Source organism: Globicephala melas, chromosome 16 (assembly GCF_963455315.2).
Source record: "Globicephala melas chromosome 16, mGloMel1.2, whole genome shotgun sequence".
NCBI lineage: Eukaryota > Metazoa > Chordata > Mammalia > Artiodactyla > Delphinidae > Globicephala > Globicephala melas.
The window spans coordinates 59,264,390-59,291,056 of record NC_083329.1 but is presented as its reverse complement, the minus strand read 5'-3'; the positions used below and the strand labels follow the sequence as shown (position 1 = coordinate 59,291,056).

The 26,667-nt window shown below is 37.3% G+C and overlaps 1 protein-coding gene across 5 annotated transcripts in view; it reads right to left on the bottom strand.

Moving 5' to 3' along the window:
- P4HA1 (prolyl 4-hydroxylase subunit alpha 1) overlaps positions 1–26,667 on the bottom strand; it is a 93,075-nt gene that overhangs the window by 48,918 nt on the left and 17,490 nt on the right. For 3 of the 5 annotated variants that reach the window (XM_030862570.3, XM_030862571.3, XM_060286098.2), the window contains exons 2-5: positions 11,442–11,549; positions 10,400–10,496; positions 8,950–9,101; positions 5,871–6,008 (exon numbers count right to left, since the gene is read on the bottom strand). In XM_030862570.3, coding sequence (XP_030718430.1) covers positions 5,871–6,008; positions 8,950–9,101; positions 10,400–10,496; positions 11,442–11,517 — 463 coding nt within the window. In that variant the 5' untranslated portion in view covers positions 11,518–11,549. Of the gene's footprint in view, positions 1–5,870; positions 6,009–8,949; positions 9,102–10,399; positions 10,497–11,441; positions 11,550–12,796; positions 12,820–14,229; positions 14,585–26,667 lie in introns of those variants that run through there. The other 2 variants (XM_060286099.2, XM_060286100.2) reach the window with 2 other exon arrangements.

The following is a 26,667-nucleotide window of genomic DNA, read 5'->3' as shown; positions in this document are numbered from 1 at the left end:
AAAAGGAGAAAGAAACAGACAAAATTAATCAAGGAGTTACATGGCATCAATATAAATCCACTGAAATAAGCATTTCTCTGATTTTGGGGGGAGGGCAATTAAAAAAAACAAATCATCCTTCCCCCTACCCTCATCCCTATCGCTTCACACCTCAACTGCTATAATTTTAAATCTGACAAAGCCAAGTGTTGGCAAGGGTATGAAGAAATGGGAACTCCCATACATTGTGGGTGAGAGTATTAATTGGTACATCTGCTCTGGAGAACAATCTGGCCACATCTAGTAAAGTTTGAGAAGCTTATATCCAAGAGAAACTCTTTTATGTGTGTAATAGACACAAGAAGACATAAAGATGTCTGTTGAACCTTGGTCCTGCAAAAAACTGGAAATAACCTAAGCTACCACTATCACCTCTTACTTAATTTTTACAACAGCCTCCTCCCTGATTTCTTTGTCCCTACCCCCAGATCTGAATCCATTCTGCAGCCAGAATGATATTTCTAAAATGAAAATCATATAACTTCCCTGTTTAAAACTTTTCAATAGCTTCTCATTGCACTCAGAACACTTCAAACTCCTCCACATGACTTACAAAGTTCATCAGGAGATGGCTTCTGCTTACCTATCTAGCCTCATCTCTCACTACTCTCACAAAACCAACTCCCTCCCACTGTTCATGCACTCACCCCTTGAACAAACTACTTGTTAGATATCTGATATAAAATGCTCTCTCCTCTCTGGCCTATATATATGTTCTGTTTGGAATATTTTTCTCATGCCCACTATTTCCCCCCTCCCCCAATTTCCTAGCTAATTCCTTGTCCATTACATCTCAATTTTAAAAAATATCCTGTATTCCAGGAAGTCTTACTTTATGCCTCTCTCTTCTCAAGTCCAAAATTAAGTTTTCTCCTATGTGCTCCCACAGTATCCTAAGTTATCTGCATCTAGGCATTCATCATACCATATCATAAGATAAGTATCCTAAGGGCAAAAGCACTGTTACTCATTATCACATCCCTAGTACTTAACATAATGATTATTATGTTAAGTAGATATTAAATAAACATTAAATAGTTAATATCTATTAAACAAATTGATGTTTTAAACCAGAGGTGAACTAAAAAACATAAGGCAGGACTTCCCTCGTGGCGCAGTGGATAAGACTCCATACTCCCAATGCCAGGAGCCCAGGTTCAATCCCTGGTCAGGGAACTAGATCCCACATGCATGCTTCAACTAAGAGTTTGCATGCCACAACTAAGGAGCTGACGAGCCACAACTAAGGAGCCTGCAAGCCACAACTAAGGAGCCTGTGAGCTGCAACTAAGGAGCCAACACACCACAACTAAGGAGCTGCTTACCGGAACTAAGACCTGGTGCAACCAAATTAATTAATTAATTAATTTAAAAAACCAAACAAAACAAAGTTGTGATCTTCAGAAGTGTTATAATGTACCATATTAGTAGAAACAGAAAATAAAATTTGCAAATTTGTACTTTTTTGGAAGTCCAACTTGATGAAATTACATTGCAGCTTAAAGGAAATTTTATTTAATATTATACCATGGTTAGTTTTTCCACTTGATACTTCACTGCAAATTTAGGAAAATGAGCAAGAAAAACACCTTAACAAGTAACTCATCCCACTATATTTTCTTAAGGAGAAAATCAATTTCAGTATGATGACAGAGGTAATATATTTTATTTCTCTAGTTGATAATGACAAGAAGGTAGTAATGGGGTAAGCCACACACTCACAGAAAAAGTGAGAGATGGCAAAAGTAAATTATCGTGTGAAGTTAGATATTAGTAACACAAGTAAAACTGGAAAACTTCAAATTTTGCAGAAATTAAACAACACACTCTTTAACAACTAATGGATCAAAGAAGAAATCACAGGGAAAATTCGAAAATACTTAAAGACAAATGAAAATGAAAACACAAAATACCAAAACTTATGGGACACAATGAAAGCAGAGCTAAGGGAGAAATTTATAGTTATAACGCTTATATTAAAAAACAAGAAAGATCTCAAATCAACAACCTAAAAGCTAGAAAAACAAGGACAAACTTAACCCAAAGCTAGCAGAAGAAAGGAAATATTAAAGGAGAAGTAAAAGAAAAACAATAGAGAAAATTAATGAAAACAAAAGATGGTTCTTTGAAAAGAATTTTGTCAACAAAATTGACAATCCTTTAGCTACATGGACTAAGAAAAAAAGATTCAAATTACTAAAATCAGAAATAAAAGTGGGGATACTACTATTGATTCTACAGAAATACAAAAGATTATAAGAGAGTTCTATGAAAAACTGTACACCAACAAATTGAATAACCTAGATGAAATGGACAGATTCCTAAAAACACAAAACCTACCAAGACTTAGAAAAAAATAGAAAATCTGAATAGACCTATAGCTCGTAAGGAGACAATCAGTAATTGAAAGTCTCCTGACAAAAGAAAAGCCCTGGACCTAATGGCTTCACCAGAGAATTCTACCAAACATTTAAAGAAGAACTAATACCAATCCTTCTCAAACTTTTCAAAAGGAGAGGAAAGAATACTTCCTATCTCATTCTATGAGGCCAGCATTATCCTTTATACCAAAGCCAGAAAAAGACACTACAAGAAAACTACAGACCAATATCACTTATGAACACTGATGTAAAAATCCTCAACAAAATACTAGCAAACAGAATTCAGCAGCATAAAATATTAAAATGATTATACACCATGACCAAGTAGAACTTATTCCTGGAATGCAAGGATGTTTCAACATATGAATATCGATCAATGTAATGCACCACATTAACGGAATAAAGGAAAAAAATACGATCATCTCAATTCATGCAGAAAAAACAATTGACAAAATTCAGTATTCTTTCATGATAAAAGACACTCAACAAACTAGGAATAGAAGGAAACTACCTTAATATAATAAAAGATATATTTGAAAAACCCACTCAATGGTCAAAGACTGAAAGCTTTTCCCTTGAGATCAAGAACAAGAACAAGGATGCCCACTTTCGCCACTTCTATTCAACTTAGTACTTGGAAGTTCTAGCCAGGGCAACTAGGCAAGAACAAGCTCAAAGGTGCCCAAACTGGAAAGGAAGAAGTAAAATGATCTCTGTTCACAGATAACATTATCTTTTTTCTGCCACACTGCACTGCTTGTGGGATCTGAGTTCCCCAACCAGGGATTGAACCTGCACCCTCGGCAGTGAAAGCATGGAGTCCTAAGCACTGGACCACCAGGGAATACCCAGCAGATAAAATTATCTTAGGTTAGAAAATCCTAAGGATTCCACAAAAAACTTGTTAGAACTAATAAATGAATTCAGCCAAGTAGCAGGATGCAAAGACAACACAGAAAAATCAGTTGCATTTCTATGTACCAATAATGAACAATCTAAAAGAAAATTACTAAAAGAAGTCTAAGCATAACATACTTAGGAATTAACTTAACCAAGGAGATGAAAGACATACAGTGAAAAACTACAAAAAAACTGCTGAAAGACAACATAAATAAATGGAAAACACATCCCATGTTCATGGATTGGAAGACCATGATTCATGGATTGTTAAAATGTTAATACTACCCAAAGCAATCTACAGATTCAACACAATCTCTATCAAAATACTAAAAACAGAAACAGAAAAACCCATCCTAAAATTCATACGGAATCTCAAGGGACCCAGAATAACCAAAACAATCTTAAAAAAGAAGAACAAAACCAGAAGACTCACACCTCCTAATTTCAAAACTTACTACAAAGCTACAATAATCAAATAGTGTGTTATCAGCATAAAGACAGACTTACAGACTAATGGAATACAGAGGCAGAAGTAAACCTTTGTATATATGGTCAAATGATTTTTGACAAGCATGGCAAGACCATTCAATGGGGAAAGGATGGTCTTTTCAACAAATGGTGCTGGGAGAACCGAATATCCACATGCAAAAGAATGAAGTTGAACCCTTACCTAATACCACATGTAAAAATTAACTCAAAATAAATCAAGGACCTAAATATAACACCTAAAACAATAAAACTCTTAGAAGAAAACATAGGACAAAAGCTTTATAACATTGGATTGGGCAATGATTTCTTGTATATGACCCTAAAGGCACAGGCAAAAAAAGAAAAATTAAACAAATTGGACTTCGTAAAAATTTAAAAATTTGGATACAAAGCACAATATCAATGGAGTAAAAAGGCAACCCACAGAATAGGAGAAAATATTTGCAAATCATACATCTCATAAGGAATTAATATCCAGAATATATAGAGAACCTCTAAAACTCAACAATAAAGAATGAATAACCCAATTAAAAAATAGACAGGGCTTCCCTGGTGGCGCAGTGGTTGGGAGTCCACCTGCCAATGCAGGGGACACGGGTTCGTGCCCCAGTCCGGGAAGATCCCACATGCTGCAGAGCGGCTGGGCCCGTAAGCCATGTCCACTGAGCCTGCGCATCCGGAGCCTGTGCTCTGCAACGGGAGAGGCCACAGCAGTGAGAGGCCCGCGTACCGCAAAAAAAAAAAAAAAAAAAACAGACAAAGGACTCGAATAGATATTTCTTCAAAGAAGATGTACAGGCGGCTGCTAATAAGTACATGAAAAGATGCTCAACATCACTGATAATTGGGGAAATGCAAAACTGCAATGAGATACCACCCACTAGAGTGGCTACTATCAGAAAAAAAAAAAAGAAAATAACAAGTGTTGGCAAGGATGTGGAGAAACTGGAACCCTTATGCACTGTTGGTGGGAATGTAAAATGGTATATCTACTATGGAAAAGAGTATGGTGGCTCCTCAAAAATTAAAAACAGAATTATCATATGACACAGCAATTCCACTTCTGGGTATATACTCAAAGAATAAAAGACATTGTCTTGAAGAGCTATTTGCACACCCATGTTCACAGCAGCATTATTCACAATAGCTGATGTGTGGAAGGAACCCAAGTGTCCATCAACAGATGAATGGATAAGTAAAATATGGTATATACACAATGGATTATTATTCAGCCTTAAAACTGAAGGAAGTTCCGACGTATACTACAGCCCTTGAGGACATTATACTAAGTGAAATAAGCCATCACAAAAACACAAACGCTGTATGATTCTACTTATATGAGGTACTTAAGTCAAAGTCATAGAGACAGAAAGTAGAATGATGGTTGCCAGGGGCTGAGTAAGTGGGAACTGGGGAGTTATTGTTTAACAAGTATAGCGCTTCAGTTTCACAAGATGAAAAGAGCTATGCAGATGGATGGTAATGATGGTTGCATAATAATGCAAATGTACTTAATACCATAAACTGCACATTTAAAATTGGTTAAGATGGTAAATTTTGTTTTATGTTTTTTTCACAATAAATTTAAGCAAATTATCATGAAATCAGCTGTAACTTAAAAAAAGAGGGTTTTGCCGAAAATAGGTCAGAAAGCAGGATGCTTCACACTGTAGAACACTAAAAATCAGTACATACTCAACATGTCTTGGTTTTAAATTATTGAATATATAAACTTTGATTATCAATTTCCTTATAACTTAACGCACAAATACTGGGTATTCTAAAGACAGACATTTGGAAAACTGGTTGTTTCTTTTTCTTACATGCTAAAATTGCCTACTTAAGTTAGTCTCTATAATTATAAGCTTTCACAGTAACAAGCTAGCAGCTTATCCACAACTATTCAGTCCTAGACAAAGGGTTGTTTTGTCCTCAAAGGCTGTGAAACAAAGTGAAGTTAAAAATCTTAAAATACGGAAGTCTTTTTATATTAACATTGCCCTAATGGACTGAATGGAGAAGCCAAGGGATAGGATTTTTATAGACTACAGTAATTCTTACCTGGAAGATCACCCTTTGAGATGGTATCTGTATCCAAATTGTAGGTATCCTGGAGACGCAACAGAGCTTTGGCTGCCCCAACCTGATCTTCATCATTAGGGAAGTACTGTCTCTGAATGGTTAGGTTAGAGATAAAACCTTAAAATAGGGGGGAAAAAAAAAGAGTCTAGACACGGGTATGAAATGTACAGTGTGGGAAATATAGTCGATAACTATGTAATATCTTTGTATGGTGATGACATATCAGAACTAGACTTATCACGGTGATCATTTTGAAATATATAGAAATACAGGATCAATATTTTGTATAACAGGAACATAGTGTTGCAGGTCAATTATATTTCAAAAACAAACTCATACAAAAAGATATCAGATATATGGTTATCAGAGGCAGGAGGTGGGTGTGCAGGGTAACTGGAGGAAGGCTGTCAAAAGGTATAAAGTTCCAGTTATAAGTAAGTACTAGGGATGTAATGTACAACACAATAAAAATAATTAACACTGCTGTATGTTACATATGAAAGTTGTTAAGAGAGTACATCTTAAGAGTTCTCATCACAAGGAAAAGCATTTTTTTCTATTTTTTAAATTTTGTATCTATATGAGGTGATGGATGATCACTAAATTTACTGTGATAATCATTCCATGATGTGTGTAAGTGAAATCATTGTGCTGTACACTTTATACGGTACCGTATATCAATTATATCTCAATAAAATTGGAAGAAAAAAGACTTTAGAACCTCACAGACTTCCACTTTCCAATATAGTCTTAAAAGGATTTTTCAAAATCTATTTTATTATAATTTTCCACCATACCATGTGTAACAAGAAAAAATTAAATATACTGAACGAGACTTGACATACCTCTAAGTTGTTCATCTTCCCAAACCATTTTTAATGTTGCTTAAGTAATCTGAGGTCATTGCATAAATTATATTTGTATTAATAGGTAAAGATCAACTAACATAATAGAGTTTTTAATTATACAACACAGCCTCCACTAAGCTTGAAAAGTGAACATTTAAAGATTTGAAAACGATGTTCACTGGCAACCAATTATACTTTCAGATAACAGTAAGTAAAATGTACACTCTTAAAGTTATGTTTTCTTCTTCCATGTGCCACATATCACATAAATGTGTAAATATATAAAGTTTGGTGGAATTCTTTAAGGAGAAGGAAGAGACATTTATTATATATGTAAGAGTATCAGGTAAGCTAGTTTATTAAAATATATTTAGATCTGTTTAATTATTAAATATAGTGTTCATCATCATGGTTTGCACTCTATAAATCCTAATATTAATTTTAAAAGGTTTTACATAAAATACAGCAAAAATAAAACTAAGAAACTAATCACTGGTAACTATATAACTCCTAAGGAGAAGAGATGCTAAATACTCCTTAAGAAATCAATACAACAAAAAGTGATTTAAAATTTTAATAACATGTGTCATCATTTGCAAATCAAAATTAGGTACGAGACTTCCCTCCATTCTCCTTTACTTACAATCAACTATGCATACTTTGATCATCAAAAGGCCAGGCATTTTTATGTTAATTGAAATGTACAGATGAACAACTAGATGGAAGAGGCCTAAGTCCATATTAAAGCATTAGTTTTAAGACCAATTCCTAGTCACAATATCCACATGCAATTTTACAAGCAAGTTTTACAGAAGACTGGAACGATTTTATGCCCCAAACCAAAATCTATGAAGTAACTTAAATCCTCTCTAATAAAAAGAAAAAACGTATATCTACTATAGCATTATGGGATGACTGCCACAGATTAAAACGCCTAAGTCTTAAGGTTTACTTTATAAAAAAACTTAGTTCATACTTGAGATTTTTTTTTTTAGATTTCTTTAAAAAAATAATAAACAAATGTGTGTGCATATGTATATATGTATACAAATGCATACATATATGATCTTAAAAATGTTCTCATGGGGCTTCCCTGGTGGCGCAGTGGTTGAGAGTCCGCCTGCTGATGCAGGGGACACGAGTTTGTGCCCCATTCCGGGAAGATCCCACATGCCGCAGAGCGGCTGGGCCCGTAAGCCATGGCCGCTGGGCCTGCGCGTCCGGAGCTTGTGCTCCGCAACGGGAGAGGCCACAGCGGTGAGAGGCCCGCGTACCGCAAAAAAAAAAAAAAAAAAAAATGTTCTCATGGTGTTATATGACAACAAATAATCACAGGTACTATTTCCTTCTCATCTCAAAGAAGTATTCACAAGTGCTTGCCTTAATTTTTCTTTTCAAGGTTTCCTGTCCTATGCGTAATAGTTTAGTTTACTGCTCACAAATATTTGAAAGCACCCTTGGAGTGCTTTACTACACAGTTGGCTCAGTTCTCTGTCTCTCTTTTTTTTGCCACCTTCAATCATTCAACAAATAAACACTATGTACTAAAGCATAATACCTCTACTTCATTAAACTCCAGCCTTAGTTTTCTGTGTCTGTTACTAAAATATCTAAAAGATCTCAATACTTCAACTACAATTTTATTGTTTCAATTAGAAAGACATTCATTATTACTGTTTGCAGCCTCAATTTTTAAATTTATTGTCTATGTTAAACAAAACAATCCTAAGCTTCAAAGTACTATGTAAAACACAGCTAACATTTTTCCTTATTAGTATCACTCCCAGTACATTAAAAATTGATTAGAAGATAAAGACTTACCCATAAAATTTTTTAAATCTGAAGGTAATCCTAAAATGAAAACAATTACCCTCAGAAATGAAGCTGTATGCCAAATCATTGATTCACTTTTTTAGATTTCAAAGCAAAAAGGACCATGTTAAATGAAGAGCAGAAATTACATTTTAACAATAAAGTTCTATCTTTCTTTATTTCCAGTTTTTATTCATCTTTTTTTTAAATCAAGAATTCAGGATGTAGACTAAATTAACTCTAGTCAAATCAAATACATCTCAGCAATAATTCAGTTACAAGGCTGAACACCTGATGTTCTGGGAACTGAATTTATCACTTCTTCTGGCATGTCTACAGGTGGTAGCAAAAAAGCCTTACTTTTTTTTTTGGCTCATTAGTCTTACCATCTGACTTACCATCCGACATATCCTTAAGGACGAGATTCTCCAACTCACTCCACTCAGTGTTCAGACGTTTCATTAACTTAAATGCATTTACAGGGTGTCCAACAAATCCTTCTGGATCTTTTGTTGCTGTGCTGGTTAGCTGATCTAACTTCTCTGCCCATCTAAAAATGTAAGACATAAGTGGAATCTACATAAAGTATATACACACTCAATGAGGAAGAAGACTAGTAAAGCACTCAAAAAAGATTAGAGGGTTTTGAGTTAAAACTATACTTAAAATCCTTTTAAAAGTAAAATTACAAAGGATTTTTAAAAAGCAAGATTCTCTTACAGATAAAATCTAACTTGGCAAAATCAAAATATAACTACAAGACTTTTTGTTTTAGTTTTGTTTCTCCCAAATGGTTACAGTAAACGTAACCTATCTTAGTAAAAGTTGTGATTGGATCCCTCTAGTAAGAATCTAAAAATTTATTTCCCTACAGGTCCTTAAAGCCAAATAATTGATTATTACAAAGTAATCAGCCCAATCCAATTTCAGTTACATGTTCATTTAAATCAAACTTACAGCAAAATTTTATATTCAGTATCTAGAAACTGTATTTTAAAACAAAAATACTGAATACTTAGCTACTCCTTAAACAAAGGCTAGGAACTCTCAGGTCAGAATTAAATATGAACCTGAGTCAATTAAAAATAAATTAGGGGACTTCCCTGGTGGCGCAGTGGTTAAGAATCCGCCTGTCAATGCAGGGTACATGGGTTCCAGCCCTGGTCTGGGAAGATTTCCACATGCCGCGGAGCAACTAAGCCCATGCACCAAAACTACTGAGCCTGCACTCTAGAGCCCGCAAGCCACAACTACTGAGCCCACGTGCCACAGCTACTGAAGCCCGCACGCCTAGAGCCTGTGCTCTGCAACAAGAGAAGCCACTGCAATGAAAAGCCCACGCACGCAACAAACAGTAGTTCCCACTCGCCACAACAAGAGAAAGCCCGCACACAGCAACAAAGATCCAACGCAGCCATAAATAAATAAATAAATTTAAATAAATAAATTAGCATTTAAGGAAAAACTATATCAATTAAATAATACTATACTTATCACTGTAATCTCTAGAATGGAACCATAGGACTGAAGGATAAATAGCAGTGGAAAATTGCTCCAGAAGGTGGCTTGATTAGGGAGGTTAGAAGAGGATAGAAGATATTAGCAACCATTGAAAAAAATTGTCAGTCAATGACCCATACCCATTTATATTCTTATCTCAATCCATATTCTTCAACTGAAGTCTTAGCCTGGGCCTAACTTCTGTTTTCTGTGCTCCTACTTTAGCCATTTCAACTGGCCTTTTAAGACTGACAGAGGGCTTTCACTTTCACTCAAAGAATGTTTTAGCTCTACCAAGAAAACATGAAGGTGGAATCAGAGTCATAATAAGTAAAACACTTTGCTTACTTTTTTATTTGTTCTAATTTGTCCTCTTCTGCCTTAATATAGTCTTTCAGGGAAGCCACCAGATCTTTTTCAGTACGGATCAAATCAGTCATCTGACCTAGAAGGAGAAAAAGGGAAGAAAGTAATCAAATACCCATACTGGTCAAAACAAGTATTTTTGAATAATTTAAGAATGATTGAGAATGCTTCATTCTGAGAGGACTTACCTGGCATGAATCAGATATGTTGGAGAGAGCATCATTTTTTTTTTCTTTTTTTCCTTTTTTAAAAACCAGATAAATAAAAATAAAGCCGGAAACTCTTCTAATCATGTGTTCCAATTCAAATTTTCAAGCTACTTAATTCTGCAAGCTTGGACCATATCAACAAATTGTCTGTCATCTAAAAATTTATTTTTTAATTTCAAAACCTTACTTTCCAAGGATCAATGTTTCTTCTTCCCTACCTCCCCTCTCACCTTTTTGTGGTTTTGAAACTACTTAGAACTAAATTTTTATTCAATAAACAAAGACCACACTAACAAAAAGTATACTTCTCAACTGCAATTCAAATATCCATATTTAGTTATTCATAAGGGGAAAACAGAACTCATCATTTTACATCCCAAAATGAGGTTTCATAACTATAGTACTTGTTTGTGTTTTATTTAGCTCCACAATCATGTGAGGGTAGAACTGGTCAACAAGATGACAGAAAACTTCTCTTTTAAGACATATGAAGTATATGTATAGGAAAACATAAAAGACTAAGTATATACATTAAATGATTTGCTGGGTGGACTCATTACCAGAGAATTTTCTTTGGTATGCTTTTCTAAATTTTCATAAATTTCTAATCTGAAAATGTATTCCTTTTGTAATCAGAGAAAATAATTTAAAGAAAACAATTGAATTTAAAAATGAGAGAGACTTTTAGAGGGGCAGGGACTGAAGTAATGTTTCAGTCTCTGGGAACACAAATGTATTGGTTTTTACTGATCTAAAAAACACTAAAAAATGTAAATTTTTAAATGCAAAAACAACAAAAAATAATTAAGACTTACCAATTGAAGTAAAAAAGCCTGGATCAGCCAAAGACTGGGGAAGTAGAAACCCTACAACTAAAATACACCAGATCATCTTCAGAGGCTTACTTTTACAGGATCGCACACCTGTAAGAGAAATATGGCCATTATTTTTAAAAAGGAGGACTTCCCTGGTGGTGCAGTGGTTAAGAATCCGCCTGCCAATGCAGGGGACATGGGTTTGAGCCCTGGTCCGGGAAGATCCCGCATGCCGCAGAGCAACTAAGCCCGTGCACCACAACTACTGACCCTGTGCTCTAGAGCCCACGAGCCACAGCTACTGAAGCTCACATGCCTAGAGCCCGTGCTCCGCAACAAGAGAAGCCACCGCAGTGAGAAGCCCACGCACTGCAATGAAGAGTAGCCCGCGCTCACCACAACTAGAGAAAGGCTGCGTGCAGCAACGAAGACCCGACTCAGCCAGAAATAAATTTAAAACAAAATAAAATAAAATGTTAGAATATGCTTAAAGGGAAAAAAGGTTTCAGAGCTTTCTGATTAATCCTCTAAATTGCTAACTTGTTCCATCTTTTCCCTGCAATGGCCTTAAATTTTAAAATAAGTTCAATTAAAAGTTGCAGATATTGGGGTGATGAAAACGTTCTAAAATATACAGTGGTGATCAACTGTTGAAGAACACTGTGAAAGTACTAAAAAGTACGCAAGCGTGAACATGGGTAATAGTGTGGTATATGAATTATATCTCAATAAAGCTGTTTTATTTTTTTAAAGTTGTACAGAATTAAAAAAAAAATACCAACCAACCCTGTCGATTTAAGCTAGCAATTTCTCTCAAAGGGCCCAATGCTGAGCTTTTTCCCTTATCTACTGTGTTCTATGTAAAAAATCCTTAGCCCAGTACAAAGTTGTGGCATTTTTTCCTAAAACCTGGCAGCAAAGCCCTTCTGTCTTTTTTGCTTTGTCCCCCGTAGGGCTGTCTTTTCTGGAATGGATTCTTCATGGCAGATGCAGATTATCAGCTAACCAGTAGAAAGTTTTTTACCCTGCTTTCCCAAAGGCCCTGTTAGCACTCTTCTCTTGCTCCTTCTCCACAACATACATGGACTTTAAGTCCTTCTCCTTTATTACCTTACAGGAAAATAAATTACAACTGCAGTACCATTCGCCCCAATAACAGACACCCACTGGTTATTCTGACTTGTCACCCTATTCCTCTTTGGTACAGGCACCTCTGACTCTTCCCAAGTGACTTCTCCTAAAGCAACAGGTTCAAGTCCACATTGGAAAACTCCCTATTACACACATACACACACAAAACACTTTTCCTTAACTTGAATCACTAAAAATAGGTCACCACAGAAACTGACACTGACCTCCTGGAAGTACTCCTAAGTCTCCTCCCTCAAGTCTGCAAACTTCCAGTTACTTCCAGAACCACACAGTAGTGAAATACACTGTTCTCTTGGCTGCTTTACAGTAACTCTTTGGGAAGGCTTCTAGCATGCAGCAGATGCAGACACATCCTCTCCTGGGTTCCTGCCAAAGCACAAGACTTTTTCAAAATCCTGGGCTGTCTGAACAGTCTAGAATTTTCTCACTGTTTAAACAGATTTCTGCCATAATTTCTTCATAAATAAATGTTATTTCCAGCAAATACAAATGCTTTTGCTGTACTAACAGAAGGCTAATCAGAAATGTTGTCTAAACGTTTAACTCTGATGAGAAAGTTTACATTTGTCAGATAAGAGCTTATCATTTTTTTCACTGCTAAAATATATTTTGTCCCTAAAGTTTCTGTCAACTTTTATCATCCTTAAACCTCACAATGAATCAAGAACCATTAGCCTACAGAAATTACAAAAAAGAAGCTTGAAAACTGCTTTATTCTAGATGGAATAAAGAGTTATAATCAACAACAAAAACAACAACAAAAGGAAAAGTTATTGGATCTCTGAAAGGAGAGAAGAATTTTTAAACTTAAAAATGATAAGACAACCTATCAAAAGCCAGATGGAATTATATACACAAAATAATTTAGGTTTATGTATGTTTTTTAAAAATTAACTACAAACTAGGAAACTAAAGAAAACAGAGCTCATTTAAGGAACTCCTACAAATCAGTAAGAAAACTACTAAGATGTTAGTAGATAAGTGGAGTAATAAACCAGAAAGCCACAAAAGAGGAACTATAGTTAACTAAACCCCAAAAAAACAAAAACAAAAACTCACTCATTGGTATTCAAGGACACAAAAAATTGAAATAAGATAGCCAGTTTTTGCCTATCAAATGAACAATTAAACAAATTTAACAACTTAATTTAAAATATCTAATGATAGTGTTATATGTCAAGAAACTTAAAGTGAACATATTCCTTACTTGTAAATTTAAATGAAAAACAAGGAGACGAAGGGAAGATGGCGGAAGAGTAAGACGCGGAGATCACCTTCCTCCCCACAGATACACCAGAAATACATCTACACGTGGAACAACTCCTACAGAGCACCTACTGAACGCTGGCAGAAGACCTCAGACCTCCCAAAAGGCAAGAAACTCCCCACGTACCTGGGTACGGCAAAAGAAAAAAGAATAAACAGAGACAAAAGGATAGGGACGGGACTTGCACCAGTGGGAGGGAGCTGTAAAGGAGGAAAGGTTTCCACACACTAGGAAGCCCCTTCGCGGGCGGAGACTGCGGGTAGCGGAGGGGAAAAGCATCGGGGCCGCGGAGGAGAGCACAGCAACAGGGGTGCGGAGGGGAAAGCGGAGAGATTCCCGCACGGAGGATCAGTGCCGACCGGCACTCACCAGCCCGAGAGGCTTGTCTGCTAACCCGCCGGGGCGGCGGGGCTGGGAGCTGAGGCTCGGGCTTCGGTCGCAGCGCAGGGAGAGGACTGGGGTTGGCAGTGTGAACACAGCCTGCAGGGGGTTAGTGCACCACGGCTAGCCGGCAGGGAGTCCAGGAAAAAGTCTGGACCTGCCTGCTTAAAGGAGCTCCAGAGAAGGGCGCGAGCCGCGGCTAAAAGCGCGGACCCCAGAGACGGGCATGAGACGCTAAGGCTGCTGCTGCCGCCACCAACAAGCCTGTATGCGAGCACAGGTCACTGTCCACACCCCCTTCCAGGGAGCCTGTGCAGCTTGCCACTGCCAGGGTCCCGGGATCCAGGGACAACTTCCCCGGGAGAACGCACGGCGCGCCTCAGGCTGGTGTAACGTCACGCTGGCCTCTGCCGCCGCAGGCTCGCCCCGCACTCCGTGCCCCTCCCTCCCCGCCCCCCACCCCCCGGCCTGAGTGAGCCAGAGTCCCCGAAGCAGCTGCTCCTTTAACCCCGTCCTGTCTGAGTGAAGAACAGACGCCCTCCGGCGACCTACACGCAGAGGCGGGGCCAAATCCAAAGCTGAGCCCCTGGGAGCTGTGAGAACAGAGATGAGAAAGGGAAATAAATCTCTCCCAGCAGCCTCAGAAGCAGCGGATTAAAGCTCCACAATCAACTTGATGAACCCTGTATCTGTGGAATACATGAATAGACAACGAATCATCCCAAATTGAGGAGGTGGGCTTTGAGAGCAAGATTTATGATTTTTTCCCCTTTTCCTTTTTTGTGAGTGTGTATGTGTATGCTTCTGTGTGAGATTTTGTCTGTATAGTTTTGCTTCCACCATTTGTCCTAGGGTTCTATCTGTCCGTTTAAAATTTTTCTTAATAATTATTTTTATTTTAATAACTTTATTATATTTTATCTTATTTTATTTTACTTTATCTTCTTTCTTTTTTTCCTTCCTCCCTCCTTCCCTCCCTCCCTCCCTCCTTCCTTTCTTTCTTTCTCTTTCTACTTCTACTAATTCTTTCTTTCTACTTTTTCTCCCTTTTATTCTGAGCCATGTGGATGAAAGGCTCTTGGTGCTGCAGCCAGGAGTAAGTGCTGTGCCTCTGAGGTGGGAGAGCCAACTTCAGGACACTGGTCCACAAGAGACCTCCCAGCTCCACATAATATCAAATGGCGAAAATCTCCCAGAGATCTCCATCTCAATACCAGCACCCAGCTTCACTCAACGACCAGCAAGCTACAGTGCTGGACACCCTATGCCAAACAACTAGCAAGACAGGAACACAAACCCACCCATTAGCAGAGAGGCTGCCTAAAATCATAATAAGTCCACAGACACCCCAAAACACACCACCAGACGTGGACCTGCCCACCAGAAAGACAAGGTCCAGCCTCATCCACCAGAACACAGGCACTAGTCCCCTCCACCAGGAAGCCTACACAACCCACTGAACCAACCTTAGCCACTGGGGACAGACACCAAAAACAACGGGAACTACGAACCTGCAGCCTGCAAAAAGGAGACTCAAATACAGTAAGATAAGCAAAATGAGAAGACAGAAAAACACAAGCAGATGAAGGAGAAAGATTAAAACCCACTAGACCTAACAAATGAAGAGGAAACAGGCAGTCTACCTGAAAAAGAATTCAGAATAATGATAGTAAAGATGATCCAAAATTGTGGAAATAGAATAGACAAAATGCAAGAAACATTTAACAAGGACCTAGAAGAACTAAAGATGAAACAAACAACTATGAACAACACAATAAATGAGATTAAAAATACTCTAGAAGGGATCAATAGCAGAATAACTGAGGCAGAAGAACGGATAAGTGACCTGGAAGATAAAATAGTGAAAATAACTACTGCAGAGCAGAAGAAAGAAAAAAGAATGAAAAGAACTGAGGACAGTCTCAGAGACCTCTGGGACAACATTAAACGCACCAACATTCGAATTATAGGGGTTCCAGAAGAAGAAGAGAAAAAGAAAGGGACTGAGAAAATATTTGAAGAGATTATAGTTGAAAACTTCGCTAATATGGGAAAGGAAATAATCAAGTCCAGGAAGCACAGAGAGTCCCACACAGGATAAATCCAAGGACAAATATGCCAAGACACATATTAATCAAACTGTCAAAAATTAAATACAAAGAAAACATATTAAAAGCAGCAAGGGATAAACAACAAATAACACACAAGGGAATCCCCAGCAGAAACTCTACAAGCCAGAAGGGACTGGCAGGACATATTTAAAGTAATGAAGGAGATAAACCGGCAACCAAGATTACTCCACCCAGCAAGGAACTCATTCAGATTTGATGGAGAAATTAAAACCTTTACAGACAAGCAAAAGCTGAGAGAGTTCAGCACCACCAAACCAGCTTTACAACAAATGCTAAAGGAACTTCTCTAGGCAAGAAACACAAGAGAAGGAAAAGTCCTACGATAACGAACCCAAAACAATTAAGAAAATGGGAATAGGAACATACATATCGATAATTACCTTAAATGTAAATGGACTAAATGCTCCCACCAAAAGACACAGATTGGCTGAATGGATACAAAAACGAGACCCATATATATGCTGTCTACAAGAGACCCACTTCAGACCTAGAGACACATACAGATTGTAAGTAAGGGGATGGAAAAAGATATTCCATGCAAATGGAAACCAAAAGAAAGCTAGAGTAGCAATTCTCATATCAGACAAAATAGACTTTAAAATAGACTCTTACAAGAGACAAAGAAGGACACTACATAATGATCAAGGGATCGATCCAAGAAGAAGATATAACAATTGTAAATATTTATGCACCCAACATAGGAGCACCTCAATACATAAGGCAAATACTAACAGCCATAAAAGGGGAAATCGACAGTAACACATTCAGAGTAGGGGACTTTAACACCCCACTTTCACCAATGGACAGATCATCCAAAATGAAAATAAGTAAGGAAACACAAGCTTTAAATGATACATTACACAAGATGGACTTAATTGATATTTATAGGACATTCCATCCAAAAACAACAGAATACACATTTTTCTCAACTGCTCATGGAACGTTCTCCAGGATAGATCATATCTTGGGTCACAAATCAAGCCTTGGTAAATTTAAGAAAATCGAAATTGTATCAAGTATCTTTTCTGACCACAATGCTATGAGACTAGATATCAATTACGGGAAAAGATCTGTAAAAAATGCAAACACATGGAGGCTAAACAATATACTACTTAATAACGAAGTGATCACTGAAGAAATCAAAGAGGAAATCAAAAAATACCTAGAAACAAATGACAATGCAGACACGATGACCCAAAACCTATGGGATGCAGCAAAAGCAGTTCTAAGAGGGAATTTTATAGCAATACAATCCTACCTTAAGAAACAGGAAACATCTAGAATAAACAACCTAAACTTGTACCTAAAGAAATTAGAGAAAGAAGAACAAAAAAACCCCAAAGTTAGCAGAAGGAAAGAAATCATAAAAATCAGATCAGAAATAAATGAAAAAGAAATGAAGGAAATGAGAGCAAAGATCAATAAAAGTAAAAGCTCATTCTTTGAGAAGATAAACAAAATTGATAAACCATTAAGCCAGACTCATTAAGAAAAAAAGGGAGAAGACTCAAATCAATAGAATTAGAAATGAAAAAGGAGAAGTAACAACTACACTGCAGAAATACAAAAGATCATGAGAGATTACTACAAGCAACTCTATGCCAATAAAATGGACAACCTGGAAGAAATGGACAAATTCTTAGAAATGCACAACGTGCCAAGATTGAATCAGGAAGAAATAGAAAATATGAACAGACCAATCACAAGCAATGAAATTGAAACTGTGATTAAAAATCTTCTAACAAACAAAAGCCCAGGACCAGATGGCTTCACAGGCGAATGCTATCAAACATTTAGAGAAGAGCTAACACCTATCCTTCTCAAACTCTTCCAAAATATAGCAGAGGGAGGAACACTCCCAAACTCATTCTACGAGGCCACCATCACAGTGATACCAAAACCAGACAAGGATGTCACAAAGAAAGAAAACTACAGGCCAATATCACTGATGAACATAGATGCAAAAATCCTCAACAAAATACTAGCAAACAGAATCCAACAGCACATTAAAAGGATCATACACCATGATCAAGTGGGGTTTATTCCAGGAATGCTAAGATTCTTCAATATATGCAAATCAATCAATGTGATAAACCATATTAACAAATTGAAGGAGAAAAACCATATGATCATCTCAATAGATGCAGAGAATGCTTTCAACAAAATTAAACACCCATTTATAAAAACCCTGCACAAAGTAGGCACAAAGGGCACTTTCCTCAACATAATAAAGGCCATATATGACAAACCCACAGCCAACATCGTCCTCAATGGTGAAAAACTGAAACCATTCCCTCTAAGATCAGGAACAAGACAAGGTTGCCCACTCTCACCACTCTTATTCAACATAGTTTTGGAAGCTTTAGCCACAGCAATCAGAGAAGAAAAGGAAATAAAAGGAATCCAAATCGGAAAAGAAGAAGTAAAGCTGTCACTGCTTGCAGATGACATGATATTATACATAGAGAATCCTAAAGATGCTACCAGAAAACTACTAGAGCTAATCAATGAATTTGGTAAAGTAGCAGGATACAAAATTAATGCACAGAAATCTCTTGCATTCCTATACACTAATGACAAAAAGTCTGAAAGTGAAATCAAGAAAACACTCCATTTACCATTGCAAGAAAAAGAATAAAATATCTAGGAATAAACCTACCTAAGGAGACAAAAGACCTGCATGCAGAAAATTATAAGACACTGATGAAAGAAATTAAAGATGATACAAGTAGATGGAGAGATATACCATGTTCGTGGATTGGAAGAATCAACATTGTGAAAATGACTATACTACCCAAAGCAGTCCACAGATTCAATGCAATCCCTATCAAAATACCACTGGCATTTTTCACAGAACTAGAACAAAAAATTTCACAATTTGTATGGAAACACAAAAGACCCTGAATAGCGAAAGCAATCTTGAGAACGAAAAACGGAGCTGGAGGAATCAGGCTCCCTGACTTCAGACTATACTACAAAGCTACAGTAATCAAGACAGTATGGTACTGGCACAAAAAACAGAAATATAGATCAATGGAACAGGATAGAAAGCCCAGAGATAAACCCACGCACCTATGGTCAACTTATCTTTGATAAAGGAGGCAGGAATGTACAGTGTAGAAAGGACAGCCTCTTCAATAAGTGGTGCTGGGAAAACTGGAAAGGTACATGTAAAAGTATGAGATTAGATCACTCCCTAACACCATACACAAAAATAAGCTCAAAATGGATTAAAGACCTAAATGTAAGGCCAGAATATACCCTGAGAAAACCATAATTCAAAAAGAGTCATGTACCAAAATGTTCATTGCAGCTCTATTTACAATAGCCAGGAGATGGAAACAACCTAAGCATCCATCATCGGATGAATGGATAAAGAAGATGTGGCACATATATACAATGGAATATTACTCAGCCATAAAAAGAAACGAAATTGAGCTATTTGTAATGAGGTGGATAGACCTAGAGTCTGTCATACAGAGTGAAGTAAGTCAGAAAGAGAAAGACAAATACTGTATGCTAACACATATATACAGAATTTAAGAAAAAAAATTGTCATGAAGAACCTAGGGGTAAGACAGGAATAAAGACACAGACCTACTAGAGAATGGACTTGAGGATATGGGAAGGGTAAGCTGTGACAAAGCGAGAAAGAGGCATGGACATGTATACACTACCAAACGTAAGGTAGATAGCTAGTGGGAAGCAGCTGCATAGCACAGGGAGATCAGCTCGGTGCTTTGTGACCGCCTGGAGGGGTGGGATAGGGAGGGTGGGAGGGAGGGAGACGCAAGAGGGAAGAGATATGGGAACATATGTATATGTATAACTGATTCACTTTGTTATAAAGCAGAAACTAACACACCATTGTAAAGCAATTATACTCCAATAAAGATGTAAAAAAATAAATAAAAATAAATAAATGAAAAACAAGATTTAAAAATTAACATCAACTCTCAATCATTGCTGGTGGGATTGCAAAATGGTACAGCCACTTTGGAAGACAGTTTGGCAGTTTCTTAAAAAATTAAAAATACTCTTACAGTATGATCCAGCAATCATGCTCCTTAGTATTTACCCAATGGAGTTGAATATTTATGTCCCCACAAAAACCTGCACATGTATATTTATAGCAGCTTATTTTATAATAGCCAAAACTTGGAAGCAACCAAGATTTCCTTTAGTAGGTGAATGGATACACTGTGATACATCTAGACAACAGAAAATTCAATGCTAAAAAGAAATGAGCTATCAAGCTATTAGAAAAATAAACATGGAGGAAAGAAATGTGTATTACTAAGTGAAAGAAGTCAATCTGAAAAGGGTACTATATACTGCATGACTCCAACTATATAACACTCTGGAAGAAATAAAACTATGAAGAGAGTAAAAAGATCAGTGGTTAATGGAAGGAGGGCGGATGAACAGATGAAGCATAGAGGAATTTTAGGGCAGTGAAAATATTCTACAATATCATAACGATGAATATGTGTCATTATACATTAGTTCAAATTCATAGAACTTACAACACCAAGAGTAAAGGGGTAATGTTAAACTATGGACTTTGGGCAATTACAATGTGTCAATGTAGATTCATCAATTTTAACAAATATGCCATTCTGGTGAGGGACTATGCATGTATGGGGGCAGGGAGTACATGGGACATCTCTGTACCATCCTCACAATTTTGCTGTAAAAAAAAAAAAAAGAACTCCTGAAAAAAAATAAACATCATACAACCCTGCTGGAATCTGTATTGAATGAGATTGTTTCTACTACACTCTGACAGAAAGTTATAAATAAATACTAATCAAAACAAAGAGGAGGGCTTCCTTGGTGGCGCAGTGGTTGAGAGTCTGCCTGCCGATGCAGGGGACACCGGTTTGTGCACCAGTCCAGGAAGATCCCACGTACTGCAGAACAGCTAGGCCCGTGAGCCATGGCCGCTGAGCCTGCGCGTCCGGGCCTGTGCTCCGCAGCGAGAGAGGCCACAACAGTGACAGGCCCGCGTACCGCAAAAAAAAAACAAAAACAAAGAGGGACTTCCCTGGTGATTCACTGGTTGAGAATCCACCTGCCAATACAGGGGACATGGGGTTCAATCTCTGGGCTGGGAATATCCCACATGCCGCAGAACAACTAAGCCCATGCGCCACAACTACTGAGCCTGCGCTCTAGAACCTGCAAGCCACAACTACTGAAGCCCGCACACTCTAGGGCCCACTTGTTGCAACTACTGAAGCCCGCGCCCAGAGTCCATGCTCAGCAACAAGAGAAGCCACCGCAATGAGAAGCTCACACACCACAACGAAGAGCAGGCCCCACTTGCCACAACTAGAGAAAGCCCGCACACAGCAATGAAGACCCAACGCAGCCAAAAAAAAAAAAAGGAAGAAAAAGAAAAAGAAAAAAATTAACATTAGAGGGCAGACAGCAGAAGCAAGAAGAACTACAATCCTGCAGCCTGTGGAACAAAAACCACATTCACAGAAAGATAGACAAGATGAAAAGGCAGAGGGCTATGTACCAGATGAAGAAACAAGATAACACTCCAGAAAAACAACTAAATGAAGTGGAGATAGGCAACCTTCCAGAAAAAGAATAATCATAGTGAAGATGATCCAGGACCTCGGAAAAAGAATGGAGGCAAAGATTGAGAAGATGCAAGAAATGTTTAACAAAGACCTAGAAGAATTAAAGAACAAACAGAAATGAACAATACAATAACTGAAATGAAAAATACACTAGAAGGAATCAATAGCAGAATAACTGAGGCAGAAGAACGGATAAGTGACCTGGAAGACAGCATGGTGGAATTCACTGCCATGGAACAGAATAAAGAAAAAAGAATGAAAAGAAATGAAGACAGCCTAAGAGACCTCTGGGACAACATTAAATGCAACAACATTCGCATTACAGGCGTCCCAGAAGGAGGAGAGAGAGAAAGGACCCGAGAAAATATTTGAAGAGATTAGAGTCAAAAACTTCCCTAACATGGGAAAGGATGTAGCCAACCAAGTCCAGGAAGTACAGAGAGTCCCATATAGGATAAACCCAAGAAGAAACACGCCGAGACACACAGTAATCAAACTGGCAAAAATTAAAGACGAAGAAATATTACTAAAAGCAGCAAGGGAAAAATGACAAATAACACACAAGGGAACTCCCATAAGGTTAACAGCTGATTTCTCAGCAGAAACTCTACAAGCCATAAGGGAGTGGCATGATATACTTAAAGTGCTGAAAGGGAAGAACCTACAACCAAGATTACTCTACACGGCAAGGATCTCATTCAGATTCGATGGAGAAATCAAAAGCTTTACAGACAGGCAAAGCTAAGAAAATTCAGCACCATCAAAGCAGCTCTACAACAAACGCTAAAGGAACTTCTCTAAATGGGAATCACAAGAGAAGAAAAGGACCTACAAAAATAAACCCAAAGCAATTAGGAAAATGGTAATAGGAACATACATATCGATAATTATCTTAAACATGAATGGATTAAATGCTCCAACCAAAAGACACAGGCTTGCTGAATAGATACAAAAACAAGACCCATATATCTGCAGTCTACACGAGACCCACTTCAGACCTAGGGACACATTCAGCCTGAAACTGAGGGGATGGAAAAAGATATTCCATGCAAATGGAAATCAAAAGAAAGTTGGAGTAGCAATACTCATATCAGATAAAATTGACCTTAAAATAAAGAATGTTACAAGAGACAAAGAAGGACACTACATAATGATCAAGGGATCAATCCAAGAAGAAGATATAACAATTATAAATATATATGCACCCAACATAGGAGCACCTCAATACATAAGGCAACTGCTAACAGCTATAAAAGAGGATATCGACAGTAACGCAATAACAGTGGGGGACTTTAACACGTCACTTACACCAATGGACAGATCATCCAAGCAGAAAGTAAATAAGGAAACAGAAGTTTTAAACGACACAACAGACCAGATAGATTTAACTGATATTTATAGGACATTCCATACAAAAACAGCAGATTACACTTTCTTCTCAAGTGTGCACGGAACATTCTCCAGAATAGATCACATCTTGAGTCACAAATCAAGCCTCAGTAAATTTAAGAAAACTGAAATCATATCAAGCATCTTTTCTGACCACAACACTATGAGATTAGAAATCAATTACAGGGAAAAAAACGTAAAAAACACTAACACATGGAGGCTAAACAATACATTACTAAATAACCAAGAGATCACTGAAGAAATCAAAGAGGAAATCAAAAAATACCCAGAGACAAATGATAATGAAAACATGACGATCCAAAACCTATGGGATGCAGCAAAAGCAGTTCTAAGAGGGTAGTTTATAGCTATACAAGCCTACCTCAAGAAACAAGAAAATAATCTCATATAAACAATCTAATCGTCCACCTAAAGAAACTAGAGAAAGAAGAACATACAAAACCCAAACTTAGCAGAAGGAAAGAAATCATAAAGATCAGAGCAGAAATAAACGAAATAGAAACAAAGAAAACAATAGCACAGATCAATAAAACTAAAAGCTGGTTCTTTGAGAAGATAAACAAAACTGATAAACCATTAGCCACACTCATCAAGAAAAAGAGGGAGAGGACTCAAATCAATAAAATTAGAAATGAAAAAGAAGTTACAATGGACACCGCACAAATACAAAGCATCCTAAGAGACTACTACAAGCAACTCTATGACAATAATATGGACAACCTGGAAGAAATGGACAAATTCTTAGAAAGGTATAACCTTCCAAGACTGAACCAGGAAGAAATAGAAAATATGAACAGACCAATCACAAGTAATGAAATTGAAACTGTGATTAAAAATCTTCCAACAAACTAAAGTCCAGGAACAGATGGCTTCACAGGTGAATGCTATCACACATTTAGAGAAGAGCTAACACCCATCTTTCTTAAACTCTTCCAAGAAATTGCAGAGGGAGGAACACTCCCAAACTCATTCTATGAGGCCACCATCACCCTGACACCAAAACCAGACAAAGATACTAAAAAAAAAAAGAAAATTATAGACCAATATCACTGATGAATATAGATACAAAAATCCTCAACAAAATACTAGCAAACGGAATCCAACAACACATTAAAAGGATCCTACACCATGATCAAGTGGGATTTATCCCAGTGATGCAAGGATTCTTCAATATACACAAATCAATCAATGCAATACACCATATTAAATTGAAGAAGAAAAACCGTATGATCATCTCAATAGATGCAGAAAAAGCTTTTGACAAAATTCAACAATATATGATAGGAACTCTCCAGAAAGTGGGCTTAGAGGGAACCTACCTCAACATAATAATGGCCATATACGACAAACCCACAGCAAACATCATTCTCAATGGTGAAAAACTGAAAGCATTTCCTCTAAGATCAGGAACAAGACAGGGATGTCCACTCTTGCCACTATTATTCAACATAGTTTTGGAAGTCCTAGCCACAACAATCAGAGAAGAAAAAGAAATAAAAGGAATACAAATTGGAAAAGAAGAAGTAAAACTGTCACTGTTTGCAGATGACATGATACTATACATAGAGAACCCTAAAGGTGCCTCCAGAAAACTAGAGCTAATCAATGAATTTGGTAAAGTTACAGGATACAAAATTAATGCATAGAAATCTCTTGCATTACTATACACAAATGATGAAAAATCTGAAAGAGAAATTAAGGAAACACTCCCATTTACCACTGCAACAAAAAGAATAAAATACCTAGGAATAAACCTACCTCGGGAGACAAAAGACCTGTATGCAGAAAACTATAAGACACTGATGAAAGAAATTAAAGATTATACCAACATATGGAGAGACATACCATGTTCTTGGATTGGAAGAATCAATATTGTGAAAATAACTATACTACCCAAAACAATCTACAGATTCAATGCAATCCCTATCAAATTACCAATGGCATTTTTTTACAGAACTAGAACAAAAAAATCCTAAAATTTGTATGGAGACACAAAAGACCCTGAATAGCCAAAGCAGTCTTGAGGGAAAAAAACAGAGCTGGAGGAATCAGACTCCCTGACTTTAAACTATACTACAAAGCTACAGTAATCAAGACAATATAGTACTGGCACAAAAACAGAAACATAGATCAATGGAACAGGATAGAAAGCCCAGAGATAAACCCATGCACCTATGGTCAACTAATCTATGACAAAGGAGGCAAGGATATACAATGGAGAAAAGACAGTCTCTTCAATAAGTGGTGCTGGGAAAACTGGACAGCTACATGTAAAAGAATGAAATTAGAACACTCCCGAACACCATACACAATAATAAACTCAAAATGGATTAGATACCTAAATGTAAGACTGGACACCATAAAACTCTTAGAGGAAAACGTAGGAAGAACACTCTTTGACATAAACGACAGCAAGATCTTTTCTGATCCACCTCCTAGAGTAATGGAAATAAAAACAAAAATAAACAAATGGGACCTAATAAAACTTAAAAGCCTTTGCAAAGCAAAGGAAACTGCAAACAAGACGAAAAGATGACCCTCAGAATGGGAAAAAATATTTGCAAACGAATCAACGGACAAAGGATTAATCTCCAAAATATATAAATAGCTCATGCAGCTCAATATTAAAAAAACAAACAACCCAATCAAAAAATGGGCAGAAGACCTAAATAGACATTTCTCCGAAGAGGACATACAGATGGCCGAGAAGCACGTGAAAAGCTGCTCAACATCACTAATTATTAGAGAAATGCAAATCAAAACTACAATGAGGTATCACCTCACACCAGTTAGAATGGGCATCATCAGAAAATCTACAAACAACAAATGCTGGAGAGGGTGTGGAGAAAAGGGAACCCTCTTGCACTGTTGGTGGGAATATAAATTGATACAGCCACTATGGAGAACAGTATGGAGGTTCTTAAAAAACTAAAAATAGAATTACCATATGACCCAGCAATCCCACTACTGGGCATATACCCAGAGAAAACCATAATTCAAAAAGACACATGCACCTCAATGTTCACTGTAGCACTATTTACAATAGCCAGGTCATGGACGCAACCTAAATGCCCACAGACAGACGAACTGATAAAGAAGATGTGGTACATACATACAATGGAATATTACTCAGCCATAAAAAGGAACGAAATTGGGTCATTTGTAGAGACGTGGATGCATCTAGAGACTGTCATACAGAGTGAAGTGAGTCAGACAGAGAAAAACAAATATCGCATATTAACACATATATGTGGAACCTAGAAAAATGGTACAGATGAACCGGTTTGCAG